The following is a 17,850-nucleotide window of genomic DNA, read 5'->3' as shown; positions in this document are numbered from 1 at the left end:
CGAACGCACCGAGCGTAATGATTTTAGAAACATGTTTCGAAAAAAAAATGAATCAAATGTACATTATAATTTTAGTCTTGCAAAAAATAACGTTCTCTCAATACATCTCTCGATATATTGTTGTCGTCCTAAATTTACATCTGACATAAATACGGAATCATACACACTCTCATATGCTAATAATTTTTTTTTGCAAAACTTCATTTGTCTCTCCATCGTATCTCATATTTTATATGTATATGTTAAAGAAAAATTTTTGATTATTTTCTTCAATTGGCTCTCTTACTTCGCAGACAGGCTGCCTCTTATGTTACATATTGCGCGGCTCAAGTTTCCGGAAGTGACCCGCCGTCTAAGTTTCCGTTTAGTCCGTTCTTCTTTCTTATCCCGCCCTTACGGACTTAATTCCCGGGAAAACCGGATTTTCCGGTCGATTGGAACCTCCTACGTACGTAGGATGCAGGGATGCCCTACTACTCTTGCCGTATCCTCCCCTTCTTTCTTTCTCCTGCCACATTCGAATCGGCGCGAGCGTTTCGGTGCTTCAGCTTTTGTCGAGTGAAATTCATATTTATTTCAGTCCCTCTTGAAGTCGAACGCGCGTGTAGGACGGCGGCAAGCGGATAAGAGAAACGGGGAGAGGAGGGAAGAAAGGAGAGAGAGAGACAAAGACAGAGAAAGGGAGAAAGACGGGAAAAGCGGTCGGTTTTGTCTCGGTATTTCCTTCAGGACAAGCGAGCCCGTCAGTCTTCTCTTTAGAAGAGATTAGAACGACGAGAGACGTACGTGCGCGTCTCCCGGCGGAAGTAAAGGAGACGAATAGCCTTTCTGCGAGACAAACTTCCTGCCGCGGCGATCTCCTGTCTAGCTTCGCATAATCGCGGCAGCTCGAGCGCGAAAAGCGAGACTTATCGAGTACATTAAGCAACAAGTCTCGCAATTGATAAGACACGCTCAGAACGATCGCGATACTTTTACGAAAGATCCGAGGCGATTGTATTCTCGCCATAATTTCTGCCACAATGCCGGATGCTACGACGTGGTATTCCAACTGCAAGCTACTTGCACTTTGCTTTCATCTAGCGTTTACATTTGTAGAAGGAATTGAACGATAATTTTAGCATACAGAAAATTTGCTTGGATGTTAATTTGTTAATATATTAATAATCTTTAGACATTGATTTTTATTTATTTATTATTAATATTCAAGTCAAATTTTTATTGAAATTTCGAATCTTGCGTTTCAACGTTGATATGCGCATGTCGAGAATATGGTGATGTTTTCTCTCCAATTTCATGTTTCCTTTCCGAAGCCTGGCTTACTTTCGTCTTAACGAATCCATTGTAGAAATTTGTGCTCGTTATTCTTGCATTTCACGATTTGAGTGGTGGCAAATGATGATTACCTTTTCGGTTATTTTGCATCGCGAGGCCTTCCTTTGCGCGATTCATAGCTTGCAAATAAATGGGAGAAATGTCGAGAAAAAAAAAAAGCAGCGCGAAGGAAAGTAAAGTCGGTCATTAGAATCGCCCTAGGGAGGTTTTCGTGCTGGCTGCACGGACTCGCAGGCACTTTAATCTTCGACGCTCGGCGACTTAAGCTTGCATTAAAAGATTTTCTGAGCGAAGAATAAACGAAACTACTATCATCTAAATTTTTAAGGTTGATAATTTTTACGCGCTTTTTACTAAACTTTTATTTGTTTTGAAATTAAGTCATACCTTCGTATCGATAGATTTGACGTGGAATGTGAACTATTTATCGGTTCATTGAATTTTACTACGTTTTGTTACAACAGTGAAAGATGAAGAAGAATGCAATTTCATCTTATTACAGAAAAAAAAGTCAAACTCTTAACTATCAGAGACGTAACGCTTGATATGAAAAATTGAGTTATTGGGAGCAATGATTGCGAGCGAAAAGCAAACGTTGTCGGTCCGCGAAAGTATCAAATGCATTAACTAAAGAGAGATACCAGAAGAATAAGATACCAGAAGTGGAACTTCAAACAACTTGCCTGCGCCAGAGCGCAATCCACTCAATAATTCATTATAGAACGAGAAGTCGCAATTACGGGGCAGAGAATCTTCAATTAAGGCACTCCTCGAATCGCACACCCCACAGATCATAGGAGACGCTGCCGCAATACAAAAAATCCAACTCGGAAACTTCAGTAGTAATAGCGGAACAAATAAAAAAAAAAAAGATCCATAATTCATATTATATATCCGATTCGCTTTTATAGGCTTTCAGTTACAAATTAAAATACTTATTTCTTCGTAGTCGCAATCGTCTTCGCATATTTTCGATGAACTTGCGAGTGATCGGCATATACTCTTCGCAAGTGAATTTCCGCGACCAGACAATCCCGCCTTCTACATTTGCGAAAATGTCCGGATCGAAAAAGCAGAATCTTGTAAAGGAAGTCGACAAATTCGTTACGAAGAGTAGACCGAGAGTAGAAAAGTAGTAAACGAAAACCGTAAAAGATATATATATATATATATATATATATATATATATATATATATCTCGGTACTATTTTACTCGATACTTTTTTTGATCAGATGCGATTAAAAATAAGATTTATAACGGAATCTTGTGTTATGCAATATTAAGAAATAAATTTTTGTGCCAAATGAAATCTCAAGATTCTGTATACAGATAACAGACCTTTGTTGCTCAATTAATTTCAGATATCCGATCTTAAAAACATTTTTGACGTAACATCGGTCATATTGGAAAAAAAGTTGAAGAAAACGATGAGCGATGGTCAGCTTTGTCTACTTTAGATTTTGTTCGGAATAGAGTAGATTGGCTAGGAGGACATCGATAGCTCTGAAGTATTTCGTGTATAAAGGAACGGCGAGCCACGAAAATTGGTACGATTCACGGATCGATCGAAATGGAGCACGAAATCATAAAACCACTCTGCGGTTGAGAATAATGGTTTTTCATCTCGGACAATTGGGAAAGAAAGATAAAGAGAGCGAAAGAAGGAAGAGAAAGACAGAGAGAGAGAGAGAGAGACAGAGAGAGTAGTCCGTACATTCAGCGGAGAATATCGCGGACCGAATATCATCGACTTCTATAAAGGATGTGTATGTAGTACGCGATGACGGTTCCTAAAAGGCCGGGCCATTTAAAACCTGAACTCCTTAAATCGCGGAGAGACGAATAAAAGCTCACTCATACCCAATCCTTTTCCATCTTCCCAGTCTCGCGTTCATCCGGGGGTTCCCTTCTATCTTTACCATCTTCGCGCTTGCTTGAAAGGACCAAACAGCTATTGTTAAGTGCCATATTATTCTCCAATAAGTCTTGAAAAGTATCAATTTGTTTGGATCTCGCGTTCGATAATCGGCATCCCTCCTCTCCATTATCGTTACGATTCGGTTCAGAATCTGTCGCGATGTTCTTGCGAAATCATGCTCCGTGTTCTTTCAACATTTTCTTCTTCGAATCTGTTGGCGAAAAGTGAATGACTGACAAATAGCGTACTTTATATCGCAAGCTGACATCCTCGACATTTATTCTTTTGTTCTTACAAACGCATCTCGCCAGCGAGGCCGCTCTTTTTTTCGATAAAGTCGTTTCTTTTTACAAAGGCTCTCGCCAAACGTTTCTCATAAAGCTGTCTGTTTTCGCCCGTTCCAGCGAATGTTACTGGGAATATTCGACCCGGAAAGACATCAAAGCGCGATTTGTATTACGCAATACAAACGGATTTCGCGAATTCTCGCCAGCGTGAAGCTACAGGTTGTCCCTGACGCGACGCCTGAAAATGCCGAAGATCTGATTCCACGAGGCCTCGCCCGTCGATTTAGTCGCGCGCGTTTTATCGCCGCGGCGAGGCATTCGCCATCTTTCGGTGTCGTCCTCGACGGGGAAATTTCATTGCCGAGGCTTACGAGTGCAATTCGCGACGAACGGTAGTGTGTAGAGCGAGGAGACGGCGAATGCCACCGTGCAGGAAATTCCCCGGGAACCCGCGAGAAAGTTAGATTGCTAAAATAGTTGCCAACGTTCTTATCTCTGTCGCGGCTGGTGGCTCGACACGATGAAGAAAAAACCGAGCAAAAGAGGATGTGCAAAAGAGGATGTGCAAAAGAGGTTAGCGAGCGAGAGACAGACGGACAGATAGAGATAGATAACCGAAGAAGAGAGAGATAGACAGATAAACGAAGAAAAAGTGGGCGAGCGAGAGAGAAAGATACGTTTCAGCACCCTCTGCGGATGAAAATTCGCAGTTAATTTATGTGCCAATTAATTGCTAATTAAGGCGCCGCTTTTTCGGGCGAATTAAATTCTCCGGACGAACCACTACGACGGTTTTAGATAGAAGCGGGGGGAAGAGACTACAAAGTCGCCCTCCGACGTTCCAACTAAGTTGACTATTCCCTTCTTAACTTAAACTTCTCGCTTTCTCTCTATCGTTCTATCTCGATTTCTCGTTCACACTCGAAACTCTTTCACGAACCGGAAAGATATTCGCCCGGGCGACGTCTCGCACTTCTTCACCACTCGAAACTCTTGCTCCCCGCTTTTTTTTATCGCGGATCAGACTTCAATCGGTGGCTTTCTGCTTGCGGGAAAATATATATTGGACGCCGGATATCTACACATACGATCAGCTGCAGACTTTTTGGGAGAATTTTTAGTCAAGGTCTTCCGCTCAAAATGTGATAGCGAATCGCTATTTCTTACGCGTATTTGAAGCATTATTTTGTATTTTGTCGAGATTTCTTTTAAAAAGAAAAAAATCAAATTTTTTTTTAAACAGAATTTACTCAAATTTATACATGAAAAACTGGATATCCCACTATGTTTGTGGGACTCGTTAGTGGATTTTTAAAATTTTCTCATCTTCCTTCAAGAATTACATGATCGAAACTCGATAAGTTGACCTGTCAGGCCCCATTAACTTTCGAGAAATTTCGCAATTAAGATCGCCATCAAATTTTCGATAGGAGACTACCCGAAAAGGGGATAATTTCAATTTCTACCTTCGTGGAAACGCGAGGTCGTCCACTGTTAGTTTCATTGACCATTTTCCTTCACAGAGAAGGTTGATTTTCTAACGATAATAGTTCGGGGGCTGGTCTAGAGGAGTTGTTCGGCTTGTAACTTTGCTATAATGGAAGAGACAATCATCCGCAGATACGTTTTCACCGAGGGATGTTTTCTCTAATTCCTCGCTCCTCGTGAATCACCCTCTCGCTCTTGACTCTCATGGAACAGAGGTTCGATTGTAAAGGTCGCTACCAGCTTCTCCAAACGTTGTTTCCATCAGGAGAAAAGCTCCACGAAACCGAAGAAGTCAGAAGAGTGAGGCGAGGGCCGGAGGAGTAAAAGCGGGGGACAAACAAGTAGAATGAAGTACGGCGAAAGAAAACAATCCCTCCGCGTACGAAACAAAAGAATCTCGTGTTCGAAACAGAAATCCCGCCGCTCTTTTTCTTCGAAGTAGGAGTAAATATTGTCCACCCTAGTGCGTACTACTAGTGCCCTCCACTCGCTACTTGCACTCGGGTTTACATCGGCCGTTACAATGTCTGGGAATTGACACTTCGCCGAATCTCTTGAAGCTTTTCACGCTCCGCTGTGTCGTCGGCGCTGATACTTCCGCTTGAGCTCGTGCTCGATGCTCACCGCGCTTAATCGATTATCCCAGAATCGTTAATAGCATCCGGTCTCCTTCAAAACCGAGTTATCACGCGGCAAATATCATAGGTCGGTGCTAATGTCGTTATAAACATTTTGCATAAATGTAAGAATTTAAATTGCGTATATATATATATATATATATATATATATATATATAAATAAAATTATATATCGGGATATTTACGACACAATTATTGGTTCGTATGACTCTCCGACAAGCTCACATATCAATTACAACGTTTCGAAAGATTTTTTTTTTTTTTTTTCGTACGTCTGTATGATTACAATGATACGTAATAGAAATTAAATATGTTCAGATCCATTTCGTATTACAGTATACAGCGGTAGGATTAATGGACAACGATCGCTTATTGCGATAAACAAACGGCTTATGGTTTTGAAATGCACGATTTTCCCAATATACAATGGATTCACTTTTGAATTCCATAGAATGGTACGATTGGATGGATTATCCATTGCACTTTTACTCGCAAAATACTGCATACAAATATTCCACTGTCTCTCGCAATTTTTAAGTTCAATGGATTTTATATTTTATAAACTAATATTTAAATGTGCCCGCACCAGAATACGTGCGTACATTCAAAAATAAATTAAAAAAAAAAAAATGGAAAATAAAATAAAATCTTTTGTCAGCGATACTTTCCAAAGGATTCATTAAATTATGTTCACACAGTTTAAATATTTTATTATAAAGATGACATTCACAAAACATCCTGCACACAGGAAAATTCTTTTTATCAGTATAAAAATGTAACATTTTCTTCCGATCCATAACTCCGTACTTGTTAATCGAATTAATCCAATAGCGTTTTTTTTTTTTTTTCATAGTTTCATTCTTAAAATATCTAAATATTCCAATGTAATCGCATATCCGTTTTGTTCGGTGCTTTTCCTTTATTAATGTTATGACGACGAAATCGGAATATCAGAAATTCGCGTTTCCAATATTCCGAATTTAGAACTTTCCATTCAGTTGCGAGCGAATCATCTAGAGAAAATCGTTAATGACATCCACGCTAAATGTAACAAGAACGCATTCATGCAGATGACGCGGTTACTATAATTAATTAAACCTCATTCGGCTCGGATACTAACGATTTTATGGTGGAAATCTGGAAATAGCGGTTAAACATTCAACGCAGTCGTAAAATCCCCGCTTTCTTAACTACTTCGTAATACCGAATGTTGGCGCGCGCGCGCGCGCGCACACACACACAATCGAACATTTCCGTGTGGCCGAATACGAATACAACGAGCGCGAAACGGGAGCTTATTTACAATGTCTATTGAGCCGACTTTAGTTTCCTCTTAGTCTCGTTTTTTCCGAGCGTGCTCAATCGCTTCTCGAATTAAAACGTCCGACTTGGCAAAAGTTCCGTCCAAACTACCCCGCCCCGTCCAAACTACCCCCGCCCAAAAGGAGAACGGATTCTCACGGAGGATTGGAAAATGGAGCGGGCGAGAGACTCTCGGACTGTTTTCTTCGGGATTTTTCTTGCGCGTCCGACGAGAGTGCACCGATGAAAAAGTCGCTGATGGCGAATCGCATCGGCGACGTGAGATCTGATATCGCGGAAGCGAGAGACCCGGAGCGAAGGGAGAGAGAGAAAAAAAAGTCACGATGTGTAGCTTGTTAATTAAGTATCGGATTTAGCCAATGTTCCAATCGTTTCGGTTCTTCGTTACGTAGCGCAGTACTGCAGTTTTGAAACTTCGAGATGACGGCGAAAACAATCGGCATAAACTTAACTGCGTTTCGCATTCGTCCGAACACTTGCTTACTCAAATTGAATCAAAAGTTAAAATCATTAACTTCTGCTTCCCGGCTACTACGATTAAAGTTGGGTAACGTATTGCGATGAGATCAATTTGACTTGATAAATAAGTAATGTTATAAAAGGTGTTTTAGTCATCTTTTACTTATACATTTTTTTCACAATGTTCGATGAATTCTTCTTAAATAATCAATCGAGATAATAATGATTTTTGTGATAATTTATAAAAAAAATAAATAATTCATGGTTTTTTTTTTATTTCAGCCATTCAATTTTGAGATTTTCTGAGAATCAAGAGGTGCAAATGAATAGTAAAATGAGTAGTTAGTTATTTTATTCCAGAAATAAATTTTACGAAAAAATATCGAATCAATATTGAAAATTTTGAGAGAAAATGAGAAAAACGATAATTTTTCTCGATTAATAAAAAAAGCCCTAAATTGAAGAGAAAATTAAAATTACCATTTCGTTATCTTCCATAGCAGATTTCATTAGCCTATTAATTCACAGGATTAGAACAATAATTGTCAAGGTCTAAGTAAATGCTTCATAGAAGTAAGAAATTTAAATGAATATTACAGCGTTCTCATTAAAATAATGTCGTTGTTATAGCAACGCATCGATCCCTGCAGCGCTCTCTTAATTACCGCTCTGCGAGCTGCGGCAAAGCGGAAGAAACAAGGTAACGCCGCGTTTCCCCATAGAGCTATTGTTCATTCGTTATTCGCGCCTGTGCAGGATTTAACGCAATTTCCATTTTGAATACCGTCGATCGCGTTCTTACATCGGGTGCCGATTGTACGGGCAGCAATTAAAACGGTATCGCTCTTCTGTATTTCCGTTGATTCTGCGGCCGAAAGAAGAACGGCGCTCTGAAAGAATTATTTTGCGATCGAGTTCGAAGCAGATAACGGGACAACGGCAATTCTCTCTCTCTCTCTCCCCATGAACTTTCGACGTTTCGATGCGGAGGGTGCAGAACGAAGTGGATAGTTCGCCCGAACGTGGCTCCACGAGAACCAAAGACGCCACTTAGTCCTCGTGCAAATTTAATTTCGGCTCCCTACGGGGAATGCGCAAAATTGGGGCACCCTTCGTCGTCAGGAGGGTTAATATACTTTGTGCATTTAGCGGTAGAGCGCGATGAATCGCTTCGGGAATGAGAACGTGACACGACACACAAGACCGCCTTTAACATTGTATGACTTTCCCCCATGGTGAAATCGCGGAAAGCGAGGATCGTCGGACGGTATCTTTTATTTGCTGTTGGAACTTTCGGGGCTCTCGGACGTGCGTTGTTTTGTTCGCACGAGGGAAACATCGATCTAAGAACACGTCACTGGAAAACGACATTATCCTGTCGAGAGAAACGCAACCAATAATTCAACGGTACGGTTTTTGTTGAGAAGCGCGCAAGAACTGCAGCCGCGCTTTGGGGAATCTTGAAGCGAGGAACTGTCGTGTCGCCATCACGTTTCCGTGTAAATCGACAAATTTTTATCCCGTTACTTGTTGGCGTGCAATTACCATTGTATTGGATTTAGATATTCGCCGTTTTTACACAATGAATTCAAATGTCTTTTTTCATACAAAGTTTTTTCTTTCTTCAGATATCAGCAGTAATCTGCATAAATAAATCGTCGTATCTTTGATACGACAGATCTCATTACGTCTTGATAAAATATTTTATCATTTTTTTTTTAATTACAAAAAGATTCAATTCTTCACAATTCTTAAAATTGATAAAATTAAAATTCTTAAAATTTATAAAATTAAAAATGGCACAATTGGTCATTTTTCATTAGCATCATATTACCATTATAATTCTGTTTTTTGAATTTTAATATTTTTTCATGCAGGCTGATAGTGCAATTTCGAAGTACAACAAGTAGCGGAAATTCATGAAATAAAATTGCGATGATAACAACAAAAGCTAATATGCTGTATTTTCTGGACCGTATCTGGAAATGGTTTTCAGATTTTTGCCGTAAGAAAGAATGGCGGTACTATGCGAAGGAGAAAAAGCAGAACGAAATTCTCATGAAGATTCTACAACGGCGATGGGAGTGTTTCCCGTAATGCTTGCTGATCCTTACATTATATCTGATGTTCCATGCGCATCATATCGCATTTACTGTTCCTATTGTGATTTTACAAGCGTTCGATTTGCGCGATACAAATTTGAAGACGCGATACAATTGTTGAAAATATTATTATTATACGAAACATGTTGCAGATATTTAATAAAAAAAAATATTTCTATCATGACAAATATCTCGATTTGACGTAAAATTTTTAGTAAAGGTAACATGTTTGTAGTATCGCGCGCAAATATATAATTATAATATTATCGGTGTAAATATTATTTAATCGCGATAAAAGAATTTATTTTGGAGAGAACGTACGAGAACGTGCTAAAACGAATAAATTGCAGGTGCTCGGTCAATATTTCAATTATCTGACCAATCGTTTATGCGTTTTTGTTTTCTACGTCCGCGTATCATATAACCACGCGCGATCGCTACGTCATTATATCATTACATGCCTCGGCTAACAATTAATCGCATTATCCGAATGAGGCTTTACCGCGAGCTTGCAGGTATTTATCGTATCAATGGATTGGATAACAAAGTTTGCGTGGTATACGTACGGTCAGGGGTCGATATGGCCGACACGACGAGCTTACGTGGCAATAAATAGCGAGGCACATGGTTTGTGAAAATATCAAGAATTAGCATTCCCTTTGAATAATTTCATTAAGAGATTTAGCTAAAAAAACAAAAAAAGATACCGGATAATCACGTTTTAAAGGTATTACATGGGACGTAAAAATAATTTTTTACGCGAAAATAGCGTTCCATGCAGGCGAGGATACGTTTAAAAAAAAGGATATACAAATATAAAAGTGCGCGTGCGCTGCTGACAATCGGCGATTAATCGGGTGAGCTTTTAACGAGCGGAAAGCTGCTCAGCTTTTGCGGTATATGTCGCGATTTAGCGTACAATTAGCAAACACGCGCTCTTTTACAATTGCTCCCCTTTTCCCTACGTAGCACCTCAATTTGGCCTTTAATTCCAGAATACATAGACGGAATTAACTTTGTATTTCATCAAAGCTTTTTTTGTGCACCTTTAAAAAATATCTCGGCCGGTCAGCCGGAGTAAAAGCTCACTGAATTATTTGGAACCCAAGCAGAAGCGTCAACGGGCGACAACGTGGCGCAGAATGTAGAATGTAGAATGTACACATTTTAGTTTGTGTGATACCGACGAAATTATTTTCATTTATCGGAGTTTCATTTCTCTCTCTCTCTCTCTCTCTCTCTCTCTCTCTCTCTCTCTCTCTCTCTCTCTCTCTCTCTCTCTCTCTCTCTCTCTCTCTCTCTCTCTCTCTCTCTCTCTCTCTCTCTGTCTCTTTTCTCGATCAACACGCATTAATGATTCGCAAATAAAGTGGGATGCGAATAAAATGGTACGGCAAAAACTGACATTCAATTTGACGCATACTGATTTCACGGTAGTTCACGCACGCGCACATTATTATTGCGTCCATGGGAATAAGCTCATCTGGCTGGAATCAACTTTATAACAAATAAATTGAAATCGCGGCAGAGGTTTCAGAGAATCAAGTGAATATCCGTGATTTACGAGAAACTGCCGGACCGCCTGCCGGATGGGAGCAGCATTGACAGGAAATGTCCGACAATCGAGATAAAAAAAAAATACGTGCAAATATTGGATCGATCGGCATATCATCGATGAACGAAAACAAGACAGAATGAAGAAAGGTAAAGCAAAAAAAAAAGGGCAAAAGCGCAGTCGGGCATCGTTTTTCCTACGCCAATGCGAGTAAGGGCATCCGCGAAGCGAAATTAGAATCGAATTAAAAAGCCGGCCAAGCCAATTAAAACGTTGCACGAAAGTTCAAGAGATTCTCTCCCTCGGGGGGAACGGTAAGGTTTCGCGGTACGGTAGAGTTTTTTTCTTCTCCTATTACGTCATCCGCCGTCTGGTCGCCGAATTGGACGCCATTAAACCGCCCATTCTTCCGTATAAATACCGCATAGTCGAGAAAATAGAGGAAGAAAGAGATCCGGGCAAGATGTGGGCAAAGTTTCTGTTTAATTTCAGAAAGATTTACCTCGCTACGCGCCTCGCCTATGTCGATGTAATCAGCTGCTCTCCGGGCAAAGTTTCCGGGAAATTGTAAACGTCAGTGTTTTTACCATGTGTTTCGGAAAAAAGAGTTTAAATTTTAATTACAAAGAGGCGGAGAAATTTAGAAGTAACGTGAGGTGAACGTCAACCGTTCGAGGCCATTGCTGACTCGGGGATAAATGACAAACGAATGCTATATTCGTCCAGGTCGAGTCGAAGTGCGTTTAAGTGAGGTTTAAATCGGTAAACAGTTTCGAAGCCGTTATCCGCGCGCGACGCAGTCAAACTCCAAGATACGGAATAGGAAGCTTTAAAGCTTCGAACATTACCAAACGGCAGCAGCAGTCCCGGAAGCTTCCTTTAAATATTAAACAACGTAGCGACGTCCCCGATAGCGCTAATAGTTATTACGCGATATTGTCCGGGAAAACTGTCCCCAAGGCAAGTGACTTTGTTATAAAACACAAACCATGTGCTGCACCACCACCACCATCACCATCACCAGAAGGATAAAACTAGAACTTTCCGCCGTATCATATAACGTAGTCCTTTTGAGCGCGAGCCTGCCGACGAAAATTATGCCGGGACATGCAGTTTCAGAATAAGGGCCCTCCTTCTCTTTCTTTCATGCGGAGCTGTCGTAAAAGCGAAATTTTACGCGACAAGGTTGAGTGATATATGTCTTTCTGCTGGCTTACGTACACATCGCAAAGATACGTTTTGTTCGCGGATGTCCACGTTACCGGCTCTCATACTCGCAAAGTTTTCAATTATCTCCACCGTGTGCTTATTTCAATCAATCATAAAATGAAAATATTCTAACACGTTTTTCGATAGTCGCACATTTTTACGAGTCCTCGCATATTGCGGGACTTTTTGTGATTTTTCTGTGTGGTCCCGCTGATTTTTATCTCAAAGAAACGTACAGTAAATTTGTACGAATTTTTGGAAATAGAAATAAAAGACGACAGATAATACAGAACGATCCGATATTTTTAGTTAAATTTCAAAGCTATACTCGCGGTACAAAAACATGTTTGTATCTCGTAAAATATTAATATTCGTTGTTATTTAATCAAGAAAATTAAATAGACGAATTAATTCATCAAAACAAAATAACAATTCATTTCTTTTTGTTTTCAAGGCAGTAATCAGATAGTGTTAATCGTATAAGAAATAATGTTCGTTTAAAAAATAACATCTCCCTTGCGGAAGATTGGGGAATTCGCTTGTCGATCGGTGCAAATGAATGATAATAAAAGCAATCTCACTTACTTTCATAACCGGTGAGCGTCGCCTCGGCTGAAACAGCATCGCCGACTCCGTTCTCAGCTAGGCACTCGTAGTTGGTATTGTCGCGCGCCGGCTTGACAGGTTCGATCCGCAGTAAAGCACCATTTTCATACGGGTGCACCGCGTACCGGGACTGGGATTCTGTCGACATAAGACGGAAGATTGAGACGGACGTCTGCGCCGTGAAAAGGAAAACTCTGCCGTCACAAAAGGCGAGAAAATACCGCGCGCGATCGGGGGCGCGCGAAAATGATCGGCGGCGACAACGGGCGATATAAGATCGAAAATTGCGCCGTTGCGGAATCTAATAAAAGGGAGGTATGTGTGTCCTATCGTATCCAATTCCGCGGCCCGAGAAATATTGAATGGGAATTGGATCGCGCGTCTGTATAAATTTCGAGAGCCGGCGGCTCGCCCCTGTTATCGTCCGTCCGCGCTCACCGCGAATTGACGTCCGGAACAAGCGGTCGCCGACCATTATCTCGTCGGGTGTTCCTCGTCGGATTAGTAACTCGTCGTCGACGAATATGGACCGATCCGCGATCGTTCGGGTACATACATTCCGTGGATCAGAGCGAACGTTATGCGAAACCATCGCGCATCATCGGAATCATCTCATCGGGATTTGCTGGTCCTCCCAAATGTATGAAGCTGGAACGTACGAGCTTTAGATTCAATCATTGAAATTAATATTTCGATTTTTGTGAGTAATTTACTTACGACGCTTTTCAAATACATATAAGGCTACACAGAAAGACAAGATTAATATTCTTAAATCAAGACTGTATATTTTCATGTATAAGTAACAATATTATAATCTTATATAGAAGATTTTTGATCTTAAACGATTTTCGATCTTGAGCGAAAGTAATACTTGCAATTCAATACAAATTTCATTAAATCAAGACTAAAATTTTTAAGATAATATTTTTGCTTACACACACACACATATATATATATATATATATATATATATATATATATATATATGTGCATATAAATATTTTTTTATTTAAGACTAATTTTTTTCTGTACATTATGCCCATCTTTCCAAATTCATGTTTAGAGATTTGAAAGATATTATAAAACTTTCATAGAAAAACATACACTAACTACAGAAACATTGCTAGACACTCTTCTAAAATAATATAATTTGAGAAATTATTCCTGATTTATTAAAGGTCAAACGCAAATGAACCATGAATTCATGAATATTACAGAATCAAATTTCAAATTCCAAAAGCTATTATATTACGGATGCAATGGATATGGCCATAGATCAATGCATGCAACTATTTTCAAGGAATTACTATCTTGGTCACTGTAATTCGGTTTGTAGAAGTATTCTAATGTTGAGCCGTCGCGAGCTGTTTTCGAGTGGAGTCCGATGCGACATGACATTTTGAAATTTCACAAAGTGTCCAGTAGAACTTATTTGGTTTTCATGAATGAACGTAAAAATAGATTGAATAGAAAAGCTAAGAGTAGTTAAAATCAACTAGAGGAGAGCAAAATGCATGAAAACAAAAAAAAAAAAGAAAAAAATATGCTTTGCGACAAAATGCACGAACGCTGACGAGACGGCGCGGTCACACGAAGGGATGGAGAGAGAAAAATCCAGGTCAGAGAACTTTTTAATTTCGATAAAATTTTCATTCATTTTCTCTGTGGCGTCCGATCCCTGTGAAATGAGACCGAAGACACAGATTTCGCGCGGCATGTTGAGCGTCAAAGAACGTACTATTTTCAACGAACCAATGGAGCGACGATTCGAAGTCGAAAATCGAAAAAATGGAGACAGGAAAAAAAGAGCGAGTGAAAGTGTGCTGACTTACGTGAAATTCTCTTGCCGTTCTTTCGCCAGTGTATCTGGGGCGGCGGTGCTCCTTCCGCAGTGCAGTAAAAGCTCGCTATCCCGCCTGCCTTCACCTGCTGCGATTGTGGCTTCACCAGAATCGTCGGCGGACCTGTGAACAAAAAGATCACGCGGGATTCTCTGATTAGACTCGGCTCACAATAAGATTGCTGTGCGATGGTGGTCATGCAGCCAGCCTGCCATTTCAGACGTATTTTGAGGCTTCATCCGCTTTAACCCGTATTTCGTGGCAAAAATACATTTTCTTTTTCCCGTTGATTAAAGAACGTAAGATAAAATAAAGAATACAAAAAGGCTGCGAGTATTTCTCTAATTGATATCTATTTATTCGTAATTTAATTTTTTTGTAAAATTTATATTAATATTTTTTTATAAATGAAATTTTATTGCCTGCAGTTTCTCATAATAATGTCGTTTTCAGTACAAAAAGCTTGTTTGATAATGAGCGTGTAAAAATAATTTTAGACATTTACATTCGCAGTCTCTATTTTTTATTAAATCATCAATTTTATTTCCAGCGCAATAAAGAATTATTAAATTTATATATAATAAAAATATTATTTCAAACTAACGGTAATAAAAGCAAGATAAAATTGCGGAATTGTACCTAGATAAAGATTATTTCAGTTATTTGCGCTGGAAATCACGTGGTCGTTTCATAAAGAATCGCAAAGTAGCAGGAAGTCATATAAAACTGAACCCTTCGTTCATGAAAATTGCGCGTTTTAACGTTTCTCGTTTCTCGTGTTAAATTTTAAGTAAAAAGTTCACGGTTGCGCCCACTCACCCGGCCAGCGTTGGAAAACATTAATTTGCAAAGGAAAATTGCAGTCCTCGGTTACGCAGATATTTTCTTTCTACATCAGCCCTGCTCGGGTAATTAGTCTCCTTCTCGTAATTCGGGTCATTAGTCTACTTTCCATCATTTAGAATGGCTTTCGTAGATTTTATAATGTATAAGAGGAAAGATGATGGACGGCATCGAACGTCGAGCTTACGGGAGCTGGAAAATTCTCGATATGCAAAAATGGCCGAAGCTCGCTCACCGGAAAGCGGGACACTCCGAGTTTTAGAGTGAGATGAGTTTGCGCGTTTTCCGGAAAGAGAATCGAGATCCCGAGAATAACGTTCCCGATAATTGTATCGGGTTCCGAGCGGGCGTTTGCAGCCTTCTACGAATTAACGTCGTAAAAGTCCGATCTGATTGCGCTCGCGAAATTTATACTCGTCGGGCGAGAACGGCGTATCTCTCCAGTCATCGATCGCGCGGCGCAGCGCGGCGCGGCGCGACGGCTACACGAATGCATCGGGCCAGAAGTCGGTGACCGAAATTAGTGGATTTAGTGCGGTAGGAAGTCCAAACTGCCTCCGCTGCTACGCTTTTAACCTCGGGAATAAAGAGACGACCGGTGCAAGATGGATGAATGTGACGCGCTCCTTTGTCAGACCCGCGCTGCGCTTCGCTGCGATGTCGAGCGGCCTCCGGAGAAAGACCGAGAGAGAAAGAGAGAAAGAGAGAGAGAGAGAGAGAGAGAGAGAAAGAGAGAGGAAAAGACAGAGAAAGAAGAGAGAAGGAAAGATGGGTAAACGAGAATCGTCGCATCGGAAAAGAGATATCCAGAGATGCGCTATCGCAGGAACAGAACTATCATTTACGACAAACTAAATTGATCTTGAAACTTTGCGATCGTGTCGATTCTATCGGCGAGGAAATCGATACGTCGTTTATGAGCATTGTTTCCCTCGAATTGAGAGCTGGAAATGAAAAACGAAGTATCTCGCGAGAAAGTGGACTACCGACGATGTCGATATATCGGGGATGTATGCGAATTTTTTTTTATCTTATCTTTTATAATCGATCCTGATCTGCTCGGCTGAAAACGTTTGTCCCGCGGGCGAGACTAATGGATAATAATAAAACGTGATTTTCTAGCCGAGAGTGCTAAAAGAATGTTTATCTTGGCGCAGTCGTGCTAATGCCGGCGTTTATACGATCGTTTCATGACCGAAAAATGTCTGCCCGACGGACGTTTACGGGTGCGCGATAAACTCGACTTCTACTACTTGCCACGACATGGCATCGGCGTCTCCTCTTTCTAGATCATTAGACACACTTTTACGACGTCGGAGTACATCGCACGCAGTAAAAAAACTTTTTAATCCAAAGTGCAATCGCTCCGAAGAGTTCGCGATCCCGTGGCTCGCGTGAGATTTTATTGCAGCGTTTTTAAAACGGCGACCGTCCGTCGTATCGTCAAGTGACACACTTTATCGAGCATGAAAAGAAGAATGTATCGGAAAATAATAATAGTTCTTCGCAGTAAACGTTGATACGATATCCCGCAACATATGAAAATACTTTTAGAACGTTCTTGATCCGTATGAGAATTTCATCCTCTCTTTTGAAGAGAGCAATAACTTTTTTTCTCTTCACAAAGAAAACAATAACGTAATTACACATTCAGATAATGCTTTAATTTGTACAAAATTGGAGTTTTTAACAAAATTTAACTCTTGTGCAATTACGAAGAAATACGGATGTAAAAATTCATATATAAATGAAGGAAAGAAGATACGAGCACGAATTATGTTAAATTTTATCAACAATGAACTAATTTCTCAAACGGAAAAAAAATTATAATGAGAAAGAGAGTGTATAAACTAATTGTATAGATAAAAGCGGTTCTTTTAGCGGAAAGGAGCGGAAACAAAACTGCGTGGTGCCGAGTAATGAGCGGCGAGCTCGTCGTTCTCGCGATGAAAAATTAAACTTGCAAAAATGCATATGTATAAGAGACACGACGATTCTACAGTTGACAGATGCAGGCCACTCTAATCTGCAAACGCAGGTCGCAGGCACTTCACGCACGTATGCGCATACTACGCTCGCGCTTCGATCGGAACGTAATTTAAGCTAAATATTATTCTGCCGACGAAGCACGGGTAATTTTTGATCGAATTGTGCATTCGGAATTACTCTTATCCGAACGTATTGTACCTCCGTGCGCAATTGTCGTTCTACCGGAATTGCTCGTAACAGGTCCATTAGTCGACCA

At 40.3% G+C, this 17,850-nt stretch overlaps 1 protein-coding gene across 9 annotated transcripts in view; it reads right to left on the bottom strand.

Moving 5' to 3' along the window:
• The window catches only part of Lar (tyrosine-protein phosphatase Lar), a 382,209-nt gene that overhangs the window by 102,075 nt on the left and 262,284 nt on the right, over positions 1–17,850 (bottom strand). For all 9 annotated transcript variants that reach the window (XM_089071364.1, XM_089071370.1, XM_089071368.1 and 6 more), the window contains 2 exons: positions 14,754–14,885; positions 12,901–13,059 (listed from right to left, as the gene is read on the bottom strand). In XM_089071364.1, coding sequence (XP_088927490.1) covers positions 12,901–13,059; positions 14,754–14,885 — 291 coding nt within the window. The remainder of the gene's footprint in view (positions 1–12,900; positions 13,060–14,753; positions 14,886–17,850) is intronic.

This window comes from Pogonomyrmex barbatus, unplaced genomic scaffold (assembly GCF_055798465.1).
Source record: "Pogonomyrmex barbatus isolate J1 unplaced genomic scaffold, ASM5579846v1 scaffold12, whole genome shotgun sequence".
Lineage (NCBI taxonomy): Eukaryota > Metazoa > Arthropoda > Insecta > Hymenoptera > Formicidae > Pogonomyrmex > Pogonomyrmex barbatus.
Note: the sequence above shows the minus strand (reverse complement) of the source record. Positions and strands in the feature narration are given on the sequence as shown.